This window comes from Ambystoma mexicanum, chromosome 2p (genome assembly GCF_040938575.1).
Source record: "Ambystoma mexicanum isolate Mex_15411 chromosome 2p, UKY_AmexF1_1, whole genome shotgun sequence".
Classification (NCBI taxonomy): domain Eukaryota; kingdom Metazoa; phylum Chordata; class Amphibia; order Caudata; family Ambystomatidae; genus Ambystoma; species Ambystoma mexicanum.
In genome coordinates this window covers 795,641,125-795,666,567 of record NC_090923.1, presented here as the reverse complement: position 1 = coordinate 795,666,567, position 25,443 = coordinate 795,641,125, and the positions used below count along the sequence as shown (strand labels likewise).

At 47.9% G+C, this 25,443-nt stretch overlaps 1 protein-coding gene across 2 annotated transcripts in view; it reads right to left on the bottom strand.

The window, feature by feature from the left end:
• Positions 1-7,520: 7,520 nt before the first annotated feature.
• The window catches only part of COQ8B (coenzyme Q8B), a 666,225-nt gene continuing 648,302 nt past the window's right edge, over positions 7,521-25,443 (bottom strand). For both annotated transcript variants that reach the window (XM_069644459.1, XM_069644460.1), the window contains exon 15: positions 7,521-8,396. In XM_069644459.1, coding sequence (XP_069500560.1) covers positions 8,073-8,396 — 324 coding nt within the window. In that variant the 3' untranslated portion in view covers positions 7,521-8,072. The remainder of the gene's footprint in view (positions 8,397-25,443) is intronic.

The following is a 25,443-nucleotide window of genomic DNA, read 5'->3' as shown; positions in this document are numbered from 1 at the left end:
TCGGAACAGCCGTCAATAGGAAGGATGGTCAGGGTGATCTTAAATAATAATCTAATATATTCAACCAAAGGTCGATGGGACAATTAACAATGTCTCTGTATGATCTCCGCTTAAGGCAACCAGTATGCTGGGCGGAAAAAAACAATCTGAGGGACCTCGAAGCGCGAGGGATTTTGGGTACACTACACGTTAGGGATAGTGTTACAGTTACGGCCATGTCGACACCCCCTCTTCGATTCTCGAAAGACAAGATGCAATACTCTGCAGTGACCACTGGATGTCAGACTATATGCACAGCATGTGATTCTAAGCAGATTAACTGCATTAACCATAAAAACTGCATTAACAAGAGGTTCAGGGAAAGGTTACGGAACTTTATGCGCAGACAAAAGAAATCTGCTCTGGACACATATGAATAGACTTTAAAAAGAAATATGTAGGCGATGCACCACCACTGGTATCTGCAGGAAAATATCAGGAATTCCACACTAGCAACATAAATAGACTAACATTCAAAAGAAATCTCAAATCAAATGTCTAAACATTAAATCGATCGCTGTGTTGCAATGCAAACTCAGATCAACATGAAATGTGGACATTTTGTAGATAGGAGTAATATCTACCACATCATGTAAAGAATATATACTGTGCCAATTCTACAGGAAATATGAGGCTGTGTGTGGTATAATGAGGACCTAGCTGGCTATATGGTTGCGTGTACATTGGCACAACAGTACATGAGCATATGAGGCTGCATTTTGCATAATCACAGTACATGGGCATGTAAGGCTGTCTCTATCATATGATAGATGCACCCGTCATTTGAGACTGTATCTTGAAGAAGCTGTCAGTACCTGGTCTTATGTGGCTGTACATACTATTTCAAGGCAGCATATGGCCACATAGGGATGCACATTTTGGAAGGTACTGGACAGGTGAGATTTCACTAAACATATGATAACAATGCCAGGCATGCAAGGTTATATAGCTGGTATTCTTTGGAAGAAGTTTGCCATCAGTGACTGCACCGACATGAAAGCCATGCCCTTGGTCTACTTTGCTGGATGTGCCTTGGCATATCACGACTGCTCCAATGGTATATCAAGGCAGCACCTTATTGTTAGTAACTAAAGTAGCCTTGTGTCTGCTTTAGTAACTATATTACACATATTGTATTTTTTTTTACATTAGTGATGCCACTTCTGCTGAAGGCATTAGGATCGAAGGTCATGTGAAGTCACTTACTGGGATGTCCTTGGGTGTGATGTCACTTCCGCTACTCGTGACATCTCTGTATAGCATACCTCTGTGTGAGGTAAATGGAAAATATGTCCTTTTTTAAAAATAGTGTGCATTTGAGATTGCTCGACAATAACATGAATATTTTTAAAACACACTGGATCCCACTTTTATACTCTGTGGACATAATGTTTTTAAACGTACCGTTGTGTGAGTAACAAGTGAATGCTTAAATGTCATTCCCGGCACTGCTAGAATTGTACATTGTTTTTCAACGAGTAGCACTTTATGTCTCTGTCCTGAACCAAGTGTATTGCTCTATGGATAAAGAGACCTTCCAAATACTGCAATCCATTGAACTCTTTCTGCAGCCAATGGAGAAATTACCTTTTTGTGTGAAGGAAATGCCCAGCACTGTTGTTGTTGCTCATTTCATTCTGTGACCACCAACTGATATAAACGTTGATGGGTCTTCGAAAGATAATGCATTGTAGCATCTACTCACAATATTTTCATTTAGTCCAATAAAAGATATAGAAGCTTGAATTTGGTGCGATTGTAAAATGGAATAATACGGCATTAAACCTTTTTTGTCTTTTCAAAATAGAATTTTAGAGTCCTGATGAGGTTTAAATTGTTTAAGGTTTTCGCCACTTCCAAGCCTGTATGAGATGGGAAAAAAGGAACGTTGAGCTCTTCCGACACAACTTTAGGGAGGATGTTTGGGTGCGTGTAGAGAACCAGTCTTTCTTTGTGAGAAAAAAAAAGCAGCAAAGAACTTGAAGCTTGCTTACCCTTTTTTGCAGAGGTTAAAGCGTCTAACCAAGGCTGTCTTGTAAGTCACATACTTGATATCAATGGAAGCAATTGGCTCAAAAGTTTTGGGGACCCAAAATGATGATATGACATTCAGATACCACATTGGATGCAGACCATGTACCAGGGGCTGTCATTACTTTAGCCCATCAAAGTGTCTATTTACTACTGCGCCAGACAAACAAACATACATAACTTAAGTTTTCCTGTGGGCTCCCATGGATGCCAGATAAGTCCTTCGGGAGTCCAGTTGAATGACTGCCTTGGATACTTCTGGTATGAAAGAAAGTACAAGACCTGAAGCTGTGCAGTCCAGGTCCTCGAGTACAAGGCCACTAATGATGGAATATCAGACTCCCCACCCCCTTATGGAACCAGTACACCTTTGGGTACTGGAAGAAGAACTGGATGCAACCAAGGCAATTACAGCAAGGCTAAGTACCATGGCCGGTTGGGCCACATCACAGCAATCAATATGATCCTACCACTCTGAGATCTCTGCATCTTTTGGATCGTTTGTGCTAATAAGGCACGAGGGAGGAAGGCATAAAGTGACTGACCTGATGGAAGAAGGCACACATCTCCCAGAATAATGCTATTGGTCTTTGAAGACACATACACAGGTCATTTTCTGTAGTCTTGAGTTTCAAACAGGTGGAGGTGTGGAGTGGTGCACAATATGAGGACCCATTTGTGGGGCGCCTGGGACAGCCTGCTGTAGGATCCGGAGGGTCCCTGTCTGAAAACTCAAATCTGAATTAGCACACAACCACAGTTACTGTGCTTATAAACACAGTTGGGTATGTTGTGTCCCTGAACATTGCCATTGAACTGCCTGGTAAAATCAATACCCTCAAACCCTGTATTGAAGTCCGGAAGCCTTTAAGGAGAGGTAGATGGTCTTAGCTCCAGAACACTGAAGTACAAGAACAGGTGTTGAGGTCTCCACAGCTTTTGTCTGTGGAGACTGCTCTTATTTGCAACTCACCCATAAAGTGAGGAATCTGCCATAATAAAAATGTTGGCATCTGAGAGATAGAAGAGGTCACCCACCAGAAGGTTCTTTGGGAACAACCACTAGGCTGATCTTTTGCAATGTTGTCACAGTGACCAAAGCAGATTGTGGCTGTGTTTCTTGGTCCCATCTAGTTGAAAAATACATCTTGGAGCTTTGCATGCACAGCCAAGTCTATTGCATCATCATACCACAGGATGCCATCAGTCTTATGGAATTGAAGGGCGGGAAGTCTTGACGGCTGTAGAAATTGAGCCCCCGGTTTCTTGGATGGCTTGCATCCTCTTCTGCGTGGGAAAAACCTTCCCTACTGTCTTATCCACAAGGGCAGATTTAAATCAGGCTCTGGGTTGAAGTCAGAACTGATTTCTTGCAAGTGACCAAAAGGCCTAAGGACAACCAGGTCCAGGGTGCATTGAATGGAGATCTTCGTCTTTGCCATATTATGGGCTTTGATAAGCCAGTCGTCCAGACTGAGCAACATATTGCAACCCTGTCTGACAAAGGAAAGAGGACACTGCTGCAATCCCTTTAGTGAACACAACACTGTGGGGGCTGAACGTACAACGAAAGCACTGTGAATGTGTAAGTAACTAGCCTCTGTCACAAATTTCAGGTATTTACAGTGGTGAGATCAAATGGTGAGTTGCATATATGCAGGTCCATGGCGCAAAACAAATCCTCCTGTTGAAGAGCAACTAGGGGCCTACGAACTTACCATACCTCTCCGATCCACCTACCATTGCTGCCTCTGGATACTGCGATTCAAGTGCAAAAGAGCTGGTGGCACCAGTTTCCCGGTTCACATTGCCACACTCTGGAACAATCTCCCCATCTCACTACGTAAAGAGCCTTCCTTCCACTTGTTCCGGATAAAACTGAAAACTCACCTGTTCAACTAACCGCTTCTTCCCTACTGACCAACAATCTTTTCTGCTTCTACATGCCACCCAAATTCACTGCTTGTACCACCGTCTAGATGCCCATGGGCTTTATAAATGCAGTAAATAAATAAAACTTAAGAAGACCCATCTTCCCCTTTTTGGGCATGGCAAAGAAGCAGGGGTTAAACCCTCCCTCATTCTCGGCCTAAGGTACTACTTCTACAGCCCCTATCTGCGATTGCATGGACACTTCAGAAGGGATTTGATGGAAGCTGTTGGGGAATAAAACCTCTGTACACTACAGAGTGTCTAGTGGTCCCAAGTGGTGTCAGGTTAAAATGTCGAACACATTTGGTCGAATTACAAAAATGTCGAAAAAAATAATTTCGAATGCTTTTTTTTATTTACATTTTATTTTGGTTTCCGCAAGTAAAAAAAAGGGTTAAAACAGAAAAAAGGGGGCTTGGGGGGACCCCCCCATTTCGAACAAAAAACAAAAAAAAAGGCATTCAATTTTTTTTTTCAACATTATGTTTTCGACATTTTGACTTTCGACAAAATGTTATTCAAAAAATCACTATAAACCGTCCCAAGTGATCATTGTCCAAGCCTGAACAAAGGAGGCTACTCTACCTGCAACTGTAGTAAGGTTTTCTCAGAGCGATGGACTGCAAGTTCTTGGGTGTGTTTCCTGAGACCGAAGAAGAGGAGGGCCAGGATCCATTGGTAGTTACCAGCCTCTTCTTGAATTGGGAGGGCCCCAAAGAGTCCCTTCTCTCCTGATTTTGGCTCTATAGGGCTGTGGAGGATGAAGGTTTCTGGGGTTACTTGGGGATTACAGAGATGTGTCCCTTAACATCTTAGTCTTTTCATTCAACTGTATTGGAATGGCAAAATGGTGTCTCAACAAAAGTTAAATCATGCACCCTTTCCTAAGTCTCATGGATCAATTTTGTTCTGCCTACTCTGGCCATATCCCAACCAAGTGACATACCTCTTGCTGCTGTTTCCATATGGACTGCTGCAGAGTTAAGAAGGTCTTGTCAGAAGGTAGGTCATCTACAAATCAGGTATTTCAACAATTGTAGGTGAAGTCATATTTTACCTGTCTCAAATGCCAGGCACTATTGTGAAGAGACCTTCTTGCCAAGGCATTCTAATATATTCTCCTCCTTCCCAGTGGGAGGCCACAAGGAGGTTGATGAAGAGGTTGGTTGTCCTCTACCTGTGCCAGAGCAGCTGACACTACAGCAGATTTGGCTGCAGGGTTCAAACCCAGACATGGGTTTTCTTCTGGCAGTGACCTGAACTTGGGAGTTTATGCGCTTGTTACTTGGGACCACAAAGTGAGGAGTGTCCCATATTTATATGGCTCTTGGGGGACACCAGCCTTCTGCTGTTTTCCCTGAAGCACTGCTACTAGACCTTGTGTTTTGATAGGGTCTGGTTCTGGAGTTAGAAGACTCTAGTACTCCATCCCTACAAGGATATGCTTGTGATATATTATGGGGACGGATGTTCGACCTTATCCAGGATGTTTTCCTCTTTATGAGGATCACGTGTTGGCCCCTTATCTCCTGCATGCTGAGGCCTAGTTAATGGAGGCACTGGAGGTTATGTAGGCTCTTTAGGCTGCTCTTGATGTTTCGGAAAATTCCTGTGGTGGAGAAAGAGGAAGTGGAGGTGGTCAAACATGCAGGGGAGGCGCTGGCTGACCCCAAAAGAATATTTTTGAAGAAGGTTTTCATTCTATGAATTACTGGAAAACTATCCTGTAATGACCTGTACTTCGATGGTCCAGGGAGACTTTACAGAACTGAGTATGGTGTTGAGGGAAAGGAAACTGATCAGAGTGGGGAAGAGAAGTACCCCATAGATGGGTAGCCTATTTGACTGGCCATACAAAGAGTTTCAACACTGTGCACCCTCATCACTGCTGTTGAGCCGAGGCTCTTGGGCAAATCAAGTACCCACTTGTGACTGAGAAATGTCCATCAAAGATTCGATGCAAGAGCTTTTCCCCCGAATTGCCAATGGCAAAGAATTATACTTAAGTCTCGGTTCACTTGGCCTGTCTAACCAGAGCCTCATTATTTCATCTTGTGATAGGTTCAGACAGACCCTTAGTCGAGTGACTGTAAAGACCTCAGAACCATCTCCTGTGACACAAGCATCACTTTATGGGGTGCTTGTGAAAACAGAAGTGCATTAAACCTTCCTCTAAGCAAAAACGCTGTGGAAGTCCTGCAGATGATGATGGAGGAATAGCCCTTGCCACCTACTGAGATGTGCCCCGGGTGAAAGCATTAAAAGTGTGCCACACAGCAAACAGCAATATGCGTGCAGTATCTTAAGCATGTACCATGGGGCATAGACTTTGAGGAGAAACAGAAAGACAAAAATGAAAATAATTTAGGTACCTCAAAAAAGGTGCAAAGGCTTGAATATGCTCCTTCCCAGTGAGAAGGGGACTGGTTGGTGGGGCTGGGAGCATGCGAGATGGCAGTGATGTTGAGGAGCATGTTCGTGAATGTTTCTTTTTCTAACTGCAAAACTGCCTTGATATATTCTCTGCTCCTCTGTACCAGGAGGAAAGGGCACCAGACTAGAAGTACTCGGCAATAATTCTTAGTGGCTCATGATGCTTCTGACAGATCATGAAAACCGATCTGAAACCAATACAACATGGACCTCAGAGATGAAACTCACTTCCCGAGTCATTGTTCCAAATTTGAATTCACAACAAAGTGCTAGTTTAGAGAAATCGAAATGAAAATACCAGGCGCCCCAAAACTCAATGAATAATAAAAATTAACTTGCGAAAAATGTGCAGAATATTTGAAAGCATGTCACACTAGTAAGGACCCAAATGTTCTGAGCCACAAAGTGTCAGATGCTGGCCAGTAATTAACCCATTGGTCCAGTAGCTGAGGTAAAGACAATTATATCAAACACTTCCACCTCTATAGGTAAAGGTTTTACGTACCAGTTTGGGCTGGAAAACCCTTTCGAGGTGGAACCAGGACTAGTTTGTATAATTTTCCCCTTCTGCAATTGCACAGCAGTATGAAAAGCAATGGTCTGAAGGGTTCCCCAGACCAATGCCATTGTTTAAAGTTAATTCAAAACCTTTCAGACATCACTCTTAGTTTTGCAAACGTCACCCCGCTTGGCTCGGGTAAGCCCAGATGTGGGCCTCAAGCTGGCTGAGCCTAAAGCTGCCACCTCATGACAGCCAAGGAGGATGAAACATGTCTTTAATTACTTGTTTTGCCTCGTGCATAATCGTTCTGACCACGCAAGTTTGGATGATCAACCCCTCTTTGGGGTGAGACGAAGCCTAATGTGCCCATAAGCCTCTGGGTCAGTGGTGCGCGGTACAAATCTGATATAAATATTAATAATAATTTGCATATTATTATTATTATTATTCTCACCCTTCTGTAATGTTATGGCATTGGCAGGCTGAAATATCATGGCTGTAAAGGGTTGCGTTGAGTCATGTAAGTGGTTATGATTCAATAAAAACAAACTAATTGCATTCAAAAAATGTCCAGTCACCACTCTTTGGTTTAGGAAAATGTCGACACATTTTATTTTGGACTATTCCTCCGTTAATGGAAGGCACATTTTACAAGATTGATGTAATACTAGATGCAATATTGGCCACTGCTCTTAAAAAGGTTCATTATGCTTATCAGACCACATTTAACATTTCTTAGGGCACACATCAAGCTAAGGATGCGATTACGACACTTCTACCCCCTTAGACTGTTGGTTTTGCTCCCAGGGAGACATTGCTGGATCATCAACGACATTAGGTGGGGCAATATCGATATCCTCCTGATGTGTTTCAACAGAATGTTGCGCTAGATCATTGTCACCAAAGTCATAAGAAATTACAGCTTCCTTCAGACTATGGAGAAACATACATGTCTCTGAGGCAAAAGCGGAAGAAGGAATTCATTAATTGTAAGCACTAGAGACAGACACACATCTGAAGATTATAATATATTTTACTATAAAATGTCTTCTATAACTTTACATCTTTCAACACATAATTTCTCTTAAAAGTCGGTTTACACAGTGATGAAAAAATCTTTCTACATAATGGCCATTTACAGTTTGTTCTCCACTGCTGCTGCAGGTTCGGGGTTCGAATTCCGCCTCTCCCGCTCCCAGTATTTTCTATACTGTTCCTCAAATATCTCCCTGCATGAAAAAACACCCTTTAACCTGGCACAGATGAGGAAGGAGCCAGCCATCTTGCGGTGAAGGGAGTATGACTCCTCAGGGGGCGGTGTGAGCCGATGCTTCAGCATCACCGGCACCAAGTTGTGTATGCGGCGAGCTGTGCTCTGCTTGCCAAAGTCGAAAGGTTCAAGGCCAGCAAAGGCTTCACCCAGGATCATAACAGCATCAACATGGGCCTCTTCCAGCACCTGTTACGGTACAAAGGACAACATTTCAGGTTTACTTAGTTCACATGCTCCAATACCACTGTGCTCGAAACATGACAGATTCAAGCTCACGCATATAAAAGATGTCTTGAGGCTCAAGAAACATTACCTGTTGGTCACCTTGTGAAAAGAAATGGACTATAAATGAAATAGGGACAAAGTACAGGAAACTGCATGCACTCAACTTTAGGCAAGGACAAAAGGAGCATGGAACAGACCATGTACACAACAATCTTAGGGGTGAGTAAAGTTTGCAGTACCTGGTCACTTGGAGTTAGTTAAGTCACCAAAAACCAGACAAGTCCATGAAGATCAGATAAACGGATGTTTATGCAAGAAAAGTTACTTACCTGTAACCACTTCATTAGTAACCTTTACAAACACCTTCCTTCTGCTAATACCTTAAGCTGTGACACAAACCTATGTATATTGTGAGCTCAAGTGCTCTCAACCCAAAGAGACAGTCGGCTAGAAATCAAGTCAAGGCTGTTTGCAGTGTCCACCGACGCCCTGACAATGGAAGATAGTTTACTAGCATATGAGTGCTATTGTGACTACTAGGGGAGTAACATTCCTGTTCTCTTATGTATGCCACTATACCATTGGCAACACTTGTAACAAACTACCAAGCAGAGCACATTGTAAATATGGTAACCAGAAGAATAAAAAAAGCGGGCACCAATTTAATTTATCAAAAGAGGTAGAGAAAATGCCCAAGTTCTGTGGTTTCTCAACCAGTAGCGCTCACAAGTACGTGCGAGAAATAAAATGATCAAGATTTAGAACATCTCTCAGCCACGGTTGCACTCCATGACACTACGCTATTGAAGAGACTTCATCATTTCATAAAGATTTCCAAGACAGTGCCACAAAAGTTCTTCAAATATCATTTAAATTGCAATATGATAACTTCATAATGCTCCAATGGAGAACAATACAACCAAGATGTTTTAGCTCAAAGCTTTGCGGATATAGAATTTGACTTCTGGAGCACAACAGATTATTTCGTAAAACAACTCTCAATATGAACTACTTACATGGCATGTTCTAAAGCAAAAAACGTATCAGATGTACAATGTTGCCTACTATGTCTTATTTGTGAATCTAGCAGTTTCAGACATGCTAAATTGCAGTATTTGAATGGCTCAATGTATTAAACCCTTTGTTATTATCCAGATCAGATCAAATCTAATCTATTTGTAATATTAGCCAGTTTACTTATTTTTTTATTTTTCAAAATAAATATTGCAAAGAGTTTATGTTTTAAAATATGGAGTTTCTATTGTACTTATGGTGATCTCTTGTAAAGTAAACAGTAGTTATTATATTGTACATTCAAAGGGCCCGATTACGAGCTACACAGTAAAGACACCGCTAATTCCATAGGATAGAATTACTGTTATAACCACAATGCAATCAAATTACGAGGCCACAAGTGTGTGAGTACCGGGGGCGTGGCTAACCGCCATGTGAAGACGCGTCTTGGGTGAGCTCCTTGTGATGTGTCCACAATAAGCTGCTTTTTACGTACCACCGAAGCCCCAGAAGGCTTTGAGCTACCATACTCATCGCAGACAACATCAGGAAGCTCCGTGCGGAGTTTTGTGACCGAGAGGGCCCTGCAGGGATCAAGACAACTCCTGAAGTGACACCACGGAGTCTCGCCCAAAATGGCGGCGCCAATGTACTAGCCCGCGTAACATCGCGAGCGCCGAAGCTGTGCCGCGGCTCCAGCCCATTACCTGCTGAGGGGACCAGAGACCCACGAACGATGACAGAGGCCGAGTAGAATGCGCTCTTTGCCCTGATCTGGGAGCGGGAGCGGCGCTCCCAGAGATCCAGACTGGCGGAGGATTCCGGCGGAAGAGGCAACATCCAGGGAGGGTGGAGAGGCAGAGGAGAGAAGGCGGCGCGGTGCCCCGTCTGCCGCGAGTTAGGCCTGCAGAGGAACGCAGGCGCCTGAGACGGCAGAGCCGCTGCTGGGGACCCGCTCCGAAAAGGGACGGATAAGGCGCCGGAGATCCAAGGCAAGCGAGAAACAGAAGAGGTGAGCGGTGGGGGAGAGAGCCTGGTGCACTAACCTGCGAACCGGAGGCCCGCTGCCTAGGTGCCACACGACCCCCCCCAACGTGGAACAACTTTTGGGGCACTGAGGAGGGGCGCAGCACGAACGTACGCCGACAGCCGAACGGCCTGCCTGGACGCCGGTAAACGGCACGCTGTTTGAACTGGCCCTCTGGCTGCGACCCAGCGCAGGCCCCAGCGGAGATAGGAGCCACTCTGCATGAATTAGACCCTTGAAACGGCACTAGCAGGGCAGGCAACATTAGAAGAGCACAGAAGGGCCGCAGGGCCCATACAACAGGACCTTGCCACCGCCCCTAGAAGGAGCATGCTTACAAGACACACCACATAGCACTGCCATAGCGGGAGCAACAGCATTGTGTATGAGAGCCCGCATTACCCCGCAATAACGCGAACCTTATTGCCAACGCAAGCCTACACCTGGGACAACTAAAATCTCTGTAGCCTGGCTGTGATGTCCTCGAAAGGGGCAAGGGCCAAACAGCGCCAAACCACCATGGACACCTACACTGCCGGAGGGGTCACAGGCCCTGAAACCACAAATAAGACAGCCGCGGAGGCGCTGCCTTATCCCTCTGAAGCGATAGCCGAACCAAGCAACACTCAGATTTTAGAGGCCATCAAGATGTTTCAAACAACAATGGAAAATAAAATCGACGCAGTGGCCATAGATCTGGGCCTACTGCGACAGGATGTTCGCTCCTTGGCCTGCAGGACCGAAACACTGGAAGTCCAGGTCCGAGAAAACACTGAGGCTAAAACGCAGCTCCTAAAAGACGTGGACGCGCTGCAGCAAAGGGTGAAGAACCTGGAGGATAGGGCTGAGGAGGCTGAACGGCGGGCACGCCAGAATACCATTCAACTTTTGGGCTTGCCGGAGGGCATAGAAGGATCTGACCCCATGAACTACGTGGAGAACCTCTTGCTACAGGAGATAGGTACTGAGAAACTCTTGCAATGCTTCACAATCGAAAGAGCCCATCGGTCTCTCACCAAAAGACCACCTCCTGGCACCCTGCCTAGACTGATGGTAGCAAAAGTGCTCAATTACAGGGACCGAGAGACTATTCTGGCCTACTCTAGATCGGGTGGCCAAATCCAGAGAGACTCTGCGAAAATAGCTATCTACCCGGACTACACCTTCCAGGTCCAAATGAAGAGGGCACAATTAATTTACACCAAAGCCAGACTGAAAAAAGCCCGACTGCGTTACATGCTCTGATACCCGGCGAGACTAAAGATGATACATAACAACAAGGCCCTTCTGTTTGACACCCCGGCAGTGGCCCGAGAATGGATGGATGGGGAGCAGATCCCAAACGCTGATGAGAAAAGGCGGAAGCCGCGGTGAGTCGCATTACAAAAGGCTGCGCGCAGGACTTTTAACCCATAATAGCTCACGAATAAAATGACTGAAGTCAAGCGCAGCTGGAACGATTCCCTATAGAGCGACACCGAAGACGAACATCCCTCTACCGCCAGAAGTTATTGGGGTATATATACCCACCCATAGGGCACCAGGAGACCAATGTACGGTTAAACGGAGAGGAAACGGGATAGTCATAATGGGGGAAACTTCGCTGGACCTGTTCTTAGTTTGGGGTGTTTAAAGTTATTGGGGGGAGGGAAAGTGGGAGTTGACACTAAAGTTGGGGACTTGAATGGGGAAACATCAAGACCACACAGAGCTTTCATAAACAGCATGTCGAAAGAACAGCCTCAGGAGATGCCACGCTCAAATGTCCAATCATCCAGCACCCATGGCTGACAAAATAAAAATGATGACATGGAACGTCAGAGGCATGAACAGCTTTGTCAAACAACGCCGCATCCACGCATATTTAAAAAGGTGCAAGGTTGGGATCGCCATGCTCCAGGAGACCCACCTAAACGCTCAAAAACTCGAAGCAATAGCCAAGACCTGGCGGGGAACCTTAATAGGATCCTCTTACTCCTCCTATGCTAGAGGGGTCCTGATCTGGACAACCCGACCATCCCTCTTAAATGAATAGGCGCCAAAACAGATGGCGAGGGCAGGATGGCGTTAGCACACGGCACCATAGAGGGAAAAGAGGTATGTCTAATCAGCACCTATGCACCTAGCCATGACGCAACAGTCTTCTTTCGCTCACTATACTTACGGCTTAGCCCTTACAGAAAGAGCGCCATGATATGGGGGGTGAGACCACAACTGCACTCTAGAACCCCGAAAGGACAGATCAGACAAAAAGCACACCCGCCCATCCCCTCCTGCCAAAATATTAGCTACACTAATGCAACAGTTCCTACTCCAGGACCTGTGGAGGGAACAGCACCCGGAACAACGGGAATACTCGTTTTATTCCCCGCTGCATGCAGTCCACACCAGGCTTCATTACATATTTGTGAGCAAAGCGCAACAAGCCACGTTTGGGGACGCACATCTGCCCAGGGTGCTATCTGACCATTCTCTGTTGGCAATTACCTGGGAAGTGTTCCCACCCAGGCCTCCGATGCCTACTTGGAGGCTCAGAACCGAGGCTCTGCTCGACACAGCCTTCCGCGAGCATATAAGAGAAAGCACAGTGGAATATTGGCAGACGAACCTGAACAGTGTGTGGCACATAGGTACGGTGTGGGAGGCATACAAGGTGGTCATGAGGGGAGAAATTATTGCAACCGTGGGAGGTGCCCACAGATCCATCACAGCCTCATTGGAACATACTGAAAGAGAGCTGGGAGATTTGGAGGGGAGGGCCGACACAACCCCAGAACATTTGCAGAGGGAGATTGAGCTTAGACAAACCTGCCTAACACAGTGGGAGACCCTGGGGAAATTGAGTCACGCTAAACACATCGAGAGAAGCCATGCCCTAGGGGATAAACCTGGGAAACTATTAGCCTGGCTTTATAAGAGGGAAACCCCCCGGACACCTATCTGTCACATTCGCAAACCAGACGGCACTACAGCACACACGGAGATAGAAATATCTTCTCTGAGTTTTACCAAGACCTCTATCCCTGCTCCACATCCCCTACGGACATCGAAATAGACGATGTCTTGGACATCATTAAGCTACCCAAACTAGACACGCAGATGGCAGAAGCCCTAGACGAGCCCATCACCCCTGATGAGGTGCTGGCAACCATTACATCCCTGCCGTCCGGGAAATCCCTGGGCAAGGACGGCCGAACCGGGAGAGTTCTATAAAACATACGAGGATACCCTAGCCCCATTACTGGCCCAAGTGTTCAATGAAGCTTACGAAAATGGCACCCTCCCAGAAACCATGAAGGAAGCTGTTATTATTCCTCTACTAAAACCCGGGAAGGACGGTACGGAGTGCGGCTCGTATAGGCCCCTCTCCATGTTAAATGTAGATAACAAGATCCTAACGGCCCTGCTGGCGAAGAGATTGCGTAGAGTAGTCCCCCTACTGATCCACCAGGACCAAACGGGCTACGTGCCTGGGCACTCCATCACAGAAAACCTGCGCAGGTTGCACCGAAAACAGGCCTCAGGAATACGTAGTGGCGTCCCTAGATGCTACCAAAGCCTTTGATTCAGTACGGTGGAAATGGCTGTACGCCACCATGATAAAAATGGGGATAGGGCCCGCCTTCTTGAAATGGACCCAGCTGGTATACACTAACCCCACCGCCAGGGTATGCACAAATAAAACATACTCCAACAGATGGTCCCTCCACAGGGGCACGCGACAAGGATGCCCGCTATCCCCCATGTTATATATCATGGCCATTGAACCTGTAGCAGCTTACCTCCGGCAGACACAACCCTGAACACCTACTGCCATATATCCTAGAGACTTTAGACGGATTCTACAGATACACGAGGATCCACATTAATAAGGACTTGTCTTGCCTCTACCCTCTCGCTGCACTATGCGGCAACGAATCCGGATCCCTCCCCCCCATGGCCCTTCAACAGAAGACAACCTCCTTCAGATACTTGGGAATTACTATACACCGAAACCCCAAAACTGAACACATCCTCAACACGGTTAGAGCCAAGGACGCCCTGGAGAAATCAATGGACTTCTGGGGGAAACTGCCGTTCTCTGTGGCAGGGAGGGCTGGTCTCCTCAAAATGGTGGTGCTACCCCGGCTACTACATAATTTCACCAATGTCCCATTCAACATCCCCCCTCCATTCTTCAGAGAAATAAATAAACTTTGCAGACGGTTCCTTTAGCAGGGAGGCAGACACAGAGTGGCGCTGGAGATACTACAGAGACCCTACGAAAGGGGAGGCATGAAAATCCCCAACTTTGAACTATACTATTCGGCAAGTCAACTGAAGCATGTAGCAAAGTGGATGGCGGATGAAACCACAACTGACACCCGACTCTTACAACCGGCCCTACCTCGGCTGCTACTTAGGGACTTACACTGGGCCCGACTGGCGCACTACAAAACAGCCCATAGCTGGTTAAACTGGGGACCCAGCTTTGGAGACGTGCCTGCAGGACAGTGAGGGTAGAAGACCCGTACTCTCCACAAATCCCCATAGCGGCAATCATGGCAAACAGACCCTGGGGACAAATGGAAACGTGTAGCCAATGGGAGCCCCATGGCGTGGTGACACTGGGGGACCTGATACAAGAACAAGAGATCCTAACGTTCACTGAACTCAACGAGGCCACGGGACTGCCGACAGGGCAGTTTTTGATCCATAGAGCAATGGTGCGGAGAATGGTGGACAGATGGCCAGAAGTTACAAACCCGGTAACAGAGCACAAGGTCATCGAAATCATGCTAAACACGGCTGAAGGGGGTCATGAAACCTCACGACTTTATGAGGCACTAATGGAGGGCACGACCAGAAACAAACTCAAATGCAGGGCGAAGTGGGAAAATGAACTTGGCCTAGAATTTGATGACAAGGAATGGGAGAAAATAACCCACTATCACAAAAAGATCTCCAGAAACGCCAGCTTGCAACTCATACAGTTCTACATCACTAATAGAGCATACCTCACGCCAGAAGCCATCTCAGGGTTCGGGGGAGCGAGAACCCAAGTATGCCCCAAATGTAACGAACCTAGGGCGGGAATGTCTCACATGTTCTGGGGATGTCCAGCGATACACGTTTTTTGGACGCAAGCTGCGGCAAAAGTGGCAGGAGCGGGCATCGACGTGGAGGTGCAAACACCGGCGGCTTGTATCTTGGGCAGATACAAACGAAGCAGGAAAAACAAGCCTCTGAATAAGGTCAAGGACTTACTATACATAACAGCGAAAAGACACATAGCCATGGGATGGAAGAGCCCGAAAAACCCAAGCGTGGCACAGTGGTGGGGGGGATCTCTTGCGGTGGGTGACAGCTGAAACCGGAGCATGGGAGACTGCACTACAAGAACAGAGGCTAGACACCAGTGGAGACCTGCACAGGTGGGTAGCGCTAACGGTGCCTTTGCTCCATCCCAGCGCAGCGGACACTACGTCTGATGAAGCAGGCAGTCCAGGCTCGAAAGCTGGCACATCGAGGACTGATGGTCAAACAGTGGTCTTGGGGGGGGGGGGGGCGGGAGGAAGGGGGGGAATTAAAGATGAGCGAATTATGAATGTTGCATTGATAATGTAAGTGTGGTTATATATTGTTAACACTAATAAAGAAATTTAAAAAAAAAAGTGTGCGAGTACCAACCATTGGCGTTAATGGTAATTCTGGTCTGCAAAATGAACGTGAAATACCAATAATGATAATAAATCCCCCACTTTTTAGCAGAACTAGCGTTACCTCTGGAAAAGTAGAGGAATTACTGAACGGTCATTCTGCCCGCAGAGTTTAGCACAGAGTGGAAATAGCGTCAGTCCAGAAATGGTAAAAGCAGCGGTGTACATTTTTGAAAACTCAATCCATTTAAATCACTGTTTTCTTGTTGCCATTCAATCCCACAAGTAGCGCCAGGCATGCCAGGAGAAGAAAAGGCCGAAATGCATGTCACAAAAGCAAAATTCAGCGAGGCAGAGTGCCAGGTCGTTTCAGCAACTGTCCCCAAGAAGAATGCCATCTGGACAGACATACTTGATAGAGTGGAAGGGTTCTATGTTCATTCAGCCCCATTTTTTTTCTGCAGTTTTTTGCCAAAATGTGTTTGCCGAAAAACCTCATCGAATTTTTATTTCTTTTGTTTGGGAGGGTTCCGCCCTAAGCCCTCCTCACCTTTTATTTATTCCCTATCCTCCGACCCCCCCACCCCTTATTTGCACTTACCCAACCTGCCCCCATATTTTTCGATTAGTTTTTTTCTGCAGTCATTTTCAGGAAAAACTCAGGAAAGAAAAACGGGGGTTGAATGAACGTCGTACTAGTGGTAGCTTTTGGCACTGCACTCCAAGACAATGAAGACTGCCACAAGAGGTGGAATGATCTGAAGCCCATGGTGCAGTCTCTAAACTCTATCCCCCAGTGGGAGACAGCTGCCACAGGAGGTGACAGAGTCGAGCCTGTCACGCAGATGACCTAGGAGGAAAAGGTCTGCAGTATTCCTTACACATGGTTGGCATAGTGGGAATTGGAGGATGACAGGCTTGAGCAGGCAGTCAACCTGAGTCTGAAGAGTAGAGCGTAGGAATGTTATTTCTGTGATGTCAATGCATAACCTGACTCCCTAGTGTAGCCATGTGCCAGGCTGTGGAATCAGTCTAGCCCACTTTCGCTACATACAATTCCCCAACAGGCCGCTTTCGCCGAACAGCAGCCTGTCAGGGAACAACGCATGCACTTACAGCGCATCCAGGAAGTGGGGCTGGCGGCAGCCGTTTCAGTGCACGTGGTGAAGTAAGGAGGGGTAGGAGTATGCATGCGTGTGGGAGGGTGTGTATGAATTTGTAACATATTTGGAACGGGAAGGGGGCGGGGTTGTTCCCAGCAGAACAGATGACATGGTGTGGGGGGCTGGGCAATATTAAGGGGCCATTGGGGGGAATGATGTTTCCCCGCAGCACTGAAACCGGATTCCACAAAACGAGTTTTGGCTAAATTGGCCTGCGGGAAAACATCATAGAACCGCAGAAACAGATGGTTACAATGACGAGGCCAAGACCATCAAAAGGCTTTAGGGCTAATACTGGGTCAGCAAAATGCATGTGCCACCAATGGAGAGACACCATGTCCACATGACTTTGAAGATAGAAATGTATGGTTGCATCTATTGAATTGCAACCTTATGCCATCTGGAGATGCATCAATCAGGCAGGGCAGGACATGGCCATATGATGAACTGAAACTCCATGTGTCCACATGTATCCCATAAGCCCCCAAAAACCATTGACGTCACATTAAAACCCAGTTCCAATAATTGGTGACTCGTGGAAATGTCAATGTGCATCTGCATAAATGGCACGTCAAGTAATCAAATCTCCTTGCCCTACTTAGTTTAAACCCTGCCAGTGCTTTGCGCAGCCCATGAAAAAATATCCTGTCCATAATGGTGCAGTACCATGCTGACTCTTCTGAGCAAGCCACAAGGTGCACGTGAGACAACAAAAAACATAGCAACAAAATTCAATTTTCACACCCAGCAAGGTGTGTGCACATCAGAGGGTACACGCGCCAATGAATCATTGAGCAGACGCCACCTGCACATGAACCCACCCATCTGTCATTAGCATTTGGTCAGCATCCTCCAAAATGCATGAGTGTCTTGCTCTGCCATATAGCAGTCACCATGATGAGTGACTGCATGCAATTAATCCTCCACAGGCTCGCAGGCCACCCAGGGAGAGGAAGCTGGGCCTAGTACGTCAGGGTCAACACAACCTGTTGAACCATTGGATTGCTGATCAGAATCTCTTAGCATCCTTTCAATCTGACTTCCGGTATGGGTGTAGTATTGAAACAGTTATGATACACATCCTAGATTATGTAAAGAGGAATACTTTACACAAATAATTATCCTCTTTATACAACTTTTCTCCCTGAGGTCAGCACCGGTGCTATGTGGATCCCAACCTCAAAAGTTCAGTTGTCTTTTTTTCTCTACACTAATTTCTGTGACCGAACTCAACGGCGAAAAAAGAAAATGAGGAGAACATCGATTTCAAGTAGGATTGTAGGCAGCAGAATCACTGCATACATGGCTCCTATCGTAGGACAGCCCCTGCTAAAATACGTTTTAACAAATGATTAAAGCAAGGCTGACTTTCAACGTCACCTCCACACTATGAGGCAGCCACTTCATCCCGCCATGACGCCAGCCTCCTGTGCCTATCCCTCATGCGCTTGGCCGAGGATTCCTAGCAGATATCACAGCTGCCCATATTGTGGTCCGGATAAAGGCACGCATCATGTCCGTCTTCTATATAGGGATTCGTAAGGTGGCAAGAGTTGCAGCTTTTAAGAAATTACTTTTATTTACTAACTTTGTCACCCTCAGACATGATGGATCTCTGACAGAAAAGGCTGGGCTTTGTTAAGCTACTACAAGAGAGGCCTTGCCGTCACTTGGACTTTTAAACTATCACAAACACCTCAAATATGAAAATCCTTATCGGTAGTTTGAAAGTCTGATGTTCTTTAAGACTGATTTTTTGAAGAAAATGAGTGAATATTTTCTTCCGAATTATTGTTACTGTACCAAATCAACACTCTAGTAGTAAAACTGTGTATATTGAGCACAGAACAATAACCAGAAAGTCTAGACTTGTCCTGAAATCTTGTACTCCACCAGGGCTAGCTACAGTGTGGCAGAGGAGTAAACGGGAAATTACGTAGAGGTAAAGAAAAGAGGATGAAAATGGCAAACGGAGATAGACGCCATTTGTTAGTCAAGTTAAAGGTAGAGTGGCACTGTTTGTGATGGCTTGGGTGCATGATGCTCCAGTTAATGTAAAATGACCCACATCGGTTTTAGAACACTGCATTCTATGAGAAAATTAGCAGACGAGGGCATCCCTATCTTTTTGTGATGTTTCAGACTTAGCCAATAAAACAGACCAGTGACCTGCTATATTAGCCAATCATTAGCAAGGGAAAATCAAAGGAAAATACATTGTGCGACAAGACGAGCTTTCAGGCCTGGTCATGAACGGTTAAATGGGGGGAGGGGGGAAGAGGAGGGGTGGCAAGTGGGGAAAACAACCCCTTTTCCCGCGAACACATCCCCATGCCAGAATGCCTACTGGCAGACACCCCTCCCAACGTCGCCTTATCTGCTGAACTGGGGACACCGGAGCCGGCGCCACAACAGGAATGCTGGAGAAAGGCAGCCTGGAGAGAAGCGAGTCGGTGTGTCCCGTCGGAGGTGGGAGCAGATAAGAGGTCAAGTAGCGAGGCCCACAATGAGCAGGAGGCACCAGGGGGATGCCGGGCACAGCAGCATCAAGAGGACCAACGGGCAAGAAAGAGGAGACGGTGGCGCCAGCAGTGAGAAGAACGCTGTGGGAGAAAAAGCAAGTTAGTGCAGCTTACTGGAGAGAAGAAGCACCCAGTAGCCCACTATTAAAAAAGGGCCATAACAACGGGGAACACGTCCCCCATAGACTCTCGGGCTTTCCAGGCCCGGAACGCAGCGAACCTCGTTGAGGCAGGATGGCTGCGCTTACAGCCCCTTTTGAAGTCTCCCAAGGCCACCACTCACGCCCCCCCCCCCCTTGAAAAGGTAAGTGAATTGGCCAGGGACAGAGAGCCACTCATGGGAGGGGGCAGTGGGATACATAAGAAGAACTGGCACAACGTTCAGTGTGGGTTAGTAGGGTGAGGTCAGTATGTGGACGGAGGACGACCAAGAGGCCAGGAGGAGGATGGAGAGAAGCAGTGTGAAGGTGGTTGAAAAGAGGGTTTCTGTGGTGTGAGTGTGTGTAAGTGAGAGGAGAGATTGAAGTAATAGTAGAGTACTAGAGGAGGAGAGGTAGTAGTGGCTGTAAGTGGGCGTAGTAGTAGAGGAGAGATAGTAGTAGTGATTGGTAGTCAGAAAAGAGAGGACGCAGTGGTAGTGAGAGGTAATGAAAGTGGCAGAGGAGTAGTGGTAGGAGCAATAGGAGGCAGTAGTAGTGATAGAATGAGCGGTAATGGAAGTGGTAGCAGTGGGAGTGGTAATGGAGATGGAACAAGTTACTTACCTGTAGGAGTGTACCGAATAGTGAAATTACTATTTGGCCGAATACAGAATAGTTAGCCAAAGTATTCGGCCGAGCCGAATAGTGAGCCGAATAGTTGGTTTTCTAAATACATTTTCCAGGACATGAGAAATACTGCTTCGCAAGACAGTAACTAACATCTGTATGCACGCGTCATGGAACGCACACATTCAGATGACCTTTTCAACCCCATTTGTGCATTTGCACAAATCACCGGGCATTTGTACACATTTTAATTTGCATCCTAAATTCACATTAATGCACATGTAAATGTGTAAAAACGGAAACGCATTCCCCTCAGTATGTATGGACCATTTTTGCCGCTGTTGGGTATTTCTTTAGTGTAAGAGCATAGGTTTGAAATGCTGCTGTCAAACTCAGGGGTGGACTGGGAATCAAAAGAGGTCCTGGAAATAATTTTAAAAGTGGCCCCATATTACACATTTTCAGCAAGCCTAACCCTTTCCCCACGGGAACATGTGGATATACCACACAAAAGAGGCCCAGTGTGCCAAGGCATACAGGCCAGTCCGCCCCTGGTGACACTGGCGTTTGTATCCCATCACTCAAACAGGGCTAGAAGTGCAGCTAAGGGGTCTTCACTGTGAAATGCAAGCAGGTGTAGCAGCAAGGAAAGCAAGCAAGCAAGCAAGGGTGGCGAGGAAAGCTAGCAAGGGCGGTGAGGAAAGCTGGCAAGGGCGGTGAGGAAAGAGAATAGAGGGTAGCAAGGAAAGCAAGCGTGGGTAGGGAATGAAGCGAAAGTAGGAACCAAAGGAAGGAAGCAAGGATAGTGATGAAAGTAAGAGAAGCAAAGAAGGATACATAGTGCATGAGATGCCATAAGGCACACAGGGACAGCATGTGGTGTGTCACACAATTTAAGTTGTGTTTTTAAAGCAAACTTTCATCTGTTAAGCATGGTAGTGTTGCTCACTACCATGGTAGTGTTGCTCAGACCACCCAAGACCATCGAAGGCTGCATCACCCTTAAAAACACACAACTGGAGGCCACCATGGGGCGCAGGGAAGATGGTGCCTGAACTTCAAGCTCCCCACATGGCCCCGGGAAACAAGCTAAAAGACGTGCCTTGAAACTTCGAGCCTCGATTGCTGGCACAATTTAAATAGGGGAACCGTTGAGGAGCCCGAGGGAGTTTACGCGGTCTCCGGAGGTTCCTCCGTTATCCCGCTGACTGCTCGCGGAGCACAGCCCTCCCCCAGGCGCCCTTGTGAAACTTCCACGGTGGGAATTGTGCGCTGGCCACCCGCGCTGAGGGAGGAGGAGCCGAGCCCTCTGCCTGTGCTCGCCCGCGAAGCGAGTGCGCCCCGGCACAACATTGCAGGGCGGGCCCCCAGAAGATCCTCACCAGTTGCCGGCAGCCCAGCCCCCCAACCCCATGAGATAAGCGGCACATGGCCACCCATCGCAGGGGAACGGTGGAGACAGCGTAAGCGGCATCCCGCCGTGCGGAACGCTTGGGGAGCTGTGTCCCCCTCACCGACTCCGCTGCCATAGACATACTTTGGCCAGGGCCGGCGCGGGAGCGCACCTGGGCCCCACCACTGGGACTTCTTCACCCGCAAACCACCGCCGCCACAAAGACAGCGGGGGCTGCCTCTGTGACCCACACCCCCGCACAGTACCGCAGCCACAAACGCAGCAGGGGTAGCGACAACGGGCGGAGGAGCCCTCAAACACCGGGGCAGGCTCAAGTTGTCGCGGGAGCGCGCCTGGGCCCCCCACCTCACAGCTTGGCCACCTGCCAGCACAGGCTCCACCCAAAGGGGTCTGGCCACCGGGCCCCCTGGCCCCACTTCCTCCACACCACGCTGCAGAGCCGAAGTGGGCCCCTTGCTTACCAGCTACATCCTGCTCCGCGCCGTGGGCGCTACCCCACTCGACTGTCACGTAGGAGCTGCCCCAGGTGAGAAACAGTGCCGCCCCCCACCCAGGGGGCCCCCTAAGAGCCCGCACCCCAACCACCACCCCCTGCAATCAATACGTCAGCGCAGGGAGCCCGCCACATCAAGGAGACACAGGGCAGCAATTCAGGCCAGACCCGCCCCCGGCTAGGGGAACCTTCAATATCAAACCTCCAGCTGCCTGCCAAGGCCTGTCCGGACCCTCTGGAAGGGACACCACAGAGGACCAGGGAACCCCAACGGCCTAGGGCCGAGCCAAGGGAGGCTGCGCTCCTGGCGAAACTAGAGTGATACACCACAGACCGGAGCTCTGACACTGGCATATACCTCCACCACCTGAGGATAACCACAAGGACTTGAGCTAATATGGCGGGGCTGGCAATTGAAGGTCCTGGGACCCTCCCTGAACGACACCCCATGAGCTGGAGGGAAACTCTTGTGAAGTACCCGTTCACCCCAGGACAACACACAATGGAAACCGGCCCCACCGCCTCACAGCCCCCAGACATAAACGCCATGCATTGTAACATTCAAATGATCCTTGAGGAGATCAGGGGCATGAGAACAGACATGGGGGCCAAATTGGCTGACCTCACGGCCAAGGTTTCTACGCTACAGGACCAAATGGAGGGGGTCGAAAATAATCAGGCATCAACGGACCTCCTCGAAACGCAAATGGACATCAGACTTAAGGAGCTACAGCACCGCGAGGAAGATCTTCGGCTCAAGGTCACTGATATGGAAAACCGGGAGAGGAGGAACAACTTGAGAATTTTCGGCCTTGAGGAGACAGAGGGAGAGACCCTGGTGGGACTGGAAAACAAAATCCAAGACATCATCAGAATTGTCCTGGGGTCAGACTCAGGCGAAACTCTCCTGCTCGACAGGGTCCACCGGCTGGCGGCGGAGGCAGGGGCCCACGCTCGGTCCTAGCAAGATTTCATTATTATAGAGACAAAGCTAGGGTGCTGGAGAGGGCGAGAACCTTGCGGGACATTCAGCACAGGAATTCCAGGGTGACAATATACCAAGACCTCTCTGCTCTCACACTCCAGATGAGAAAGAAATGCGGCTCTATCACCAGATGGCTACAAGAGAAGGGGGTACGATATCGCTGGGGTCACCCATTCTACCTAGCGTTCGAGTGGCAGGGCCGGAGATATCAGCTAGTCACAAAAATAGACATTCAAAGGGCCACAGATGACCTTACGGGTGACCTTGCGGGATCATCTGGAGATCAAAATGGAACCGTCAGGGATCACGGTCATGTCCCTCGGGGCCCGGATCTCTCTCAAGGGAAGCTAAAAGTCAAAGGCTCCCGCAAATATCGGAAGACCAGACACCCCTCAACGGATCGGGAGGACCCTACATGATTACACATGTGGCATTCGAGGCTTAATCACCATGCCGAGGCTCGATTTATGTTCTTTTGCAGTCCTTGTAGATCCGAGGACCTCGTTGGGCACAGTATGTTTTTCCCACGGTGTGCGGGAAGTTCTTTGTTCAAATGACCTAGGTCAGAGTTGAAAGGTTGCCCATTTTGAGGCTGTTTTATGGTTTCATAGTGTGACACTGGTGTTTCTCCTTAGCAAAGTGTTGGTGGCCTGTGACTCCGCATTGGGACATGCACTAAGAGGGTCGAGGGAGGTTGATCATATGCCAAGGTTGAAGGGTAAAAGGGGGAGGGGACATCACCGCCGGATCCCCACCACCGGCGCTGGAAGGCTGACACTTAGTGGAAAAAGGCATGGCGTAAGGTGTCATACCAAAAATTCTGTTTCCCGGGGCCGGTGTAGTGACCCTGGCGGTTTGTTGCTCGCTTCAGCCCCTCCGGGGGAGCAGGCGGCGAACGCCCAACAAAACGGGTAAGGGAGAGGGAAGGTGGAGGCGGGGTGGTGTTTTTGATAGGGTTAAGGGGAAGGGGGAAATCCAGCTCAAGTTATGGACACTGGTTCTGCAATAGGTTTTAAGCAGCGGACACTCAAAGGGGTTTAGAGAGCACAATATGAAAGATGAAAATGATTGAGGTGAAGATAGGCACGCTGAATGTCAAGGGCCTCAACTCCCAGAACAAAAGGTCCCTTATGAGAAACATGTTCCGCAAACAACACCTAACAGTCCTTTTCCTACAAGAAACACACTACAGGCAAGGAAAGGAGTCGAAAATAAAGGGGAAAGAGATCGTAGTAACTACTGGGCCTCACACAGGAGTTCTAAAAAGGAAGGGGTGGGCATTCTCCTGGGCAGGATGTTTAATCTCATGGGGGTAGAAACCAAAAGGGGCTTTGGGGGTCGATTCCTAGGTATTAAGGGAACCTACCAGGCGGAACGCATCACCCTAGCCACTTTATACGCACCCAATTCGGGACAAATACCTTTCCTTACCCAGATCTTCAATCTCATGGACGAATGGGCAGAAGGGGCCATGATACTGGGCGGGGACTTCAACCTGATATTGGATCCCCGTCTAGACCGGTTGTTCCGCGAAGGGGAGGACACCCAAGGGGATTTCCAAAGATAATCTGGCCAAACCCTTCTGACGGAACACTATTGGGTGGACGCCTGGCGCAAAACACATCCAGGCCAGGGCGGGTACACCTTTTTCTCACCTCCGCATTGTACCAACACCAGAATTGATCTCCTGTTGATTTCCGAGAAGGGGAATGGGGTGGTGGAACAACCGAAGGTAGAAGCCATAACATGGTCCGACCATGAACTGCTCATAGCCAACTTGTCTCTGCCCGTCTCTCCAAGATCTTCCCGATGGCGATGCAACGACACACTCCTCAGGGACCCCGTATTTCGGGATTTCATGAGAAAAGAAATGTTGGCCTACTTCAAGATAAACGACAACGGCGAGACCGAAATGTTTATGGTGTGGGAGGCGGCAAAAGCAACCTTCAGGGGCCTCCTTATTGCAGAGGGCTCAAGGCGCAAA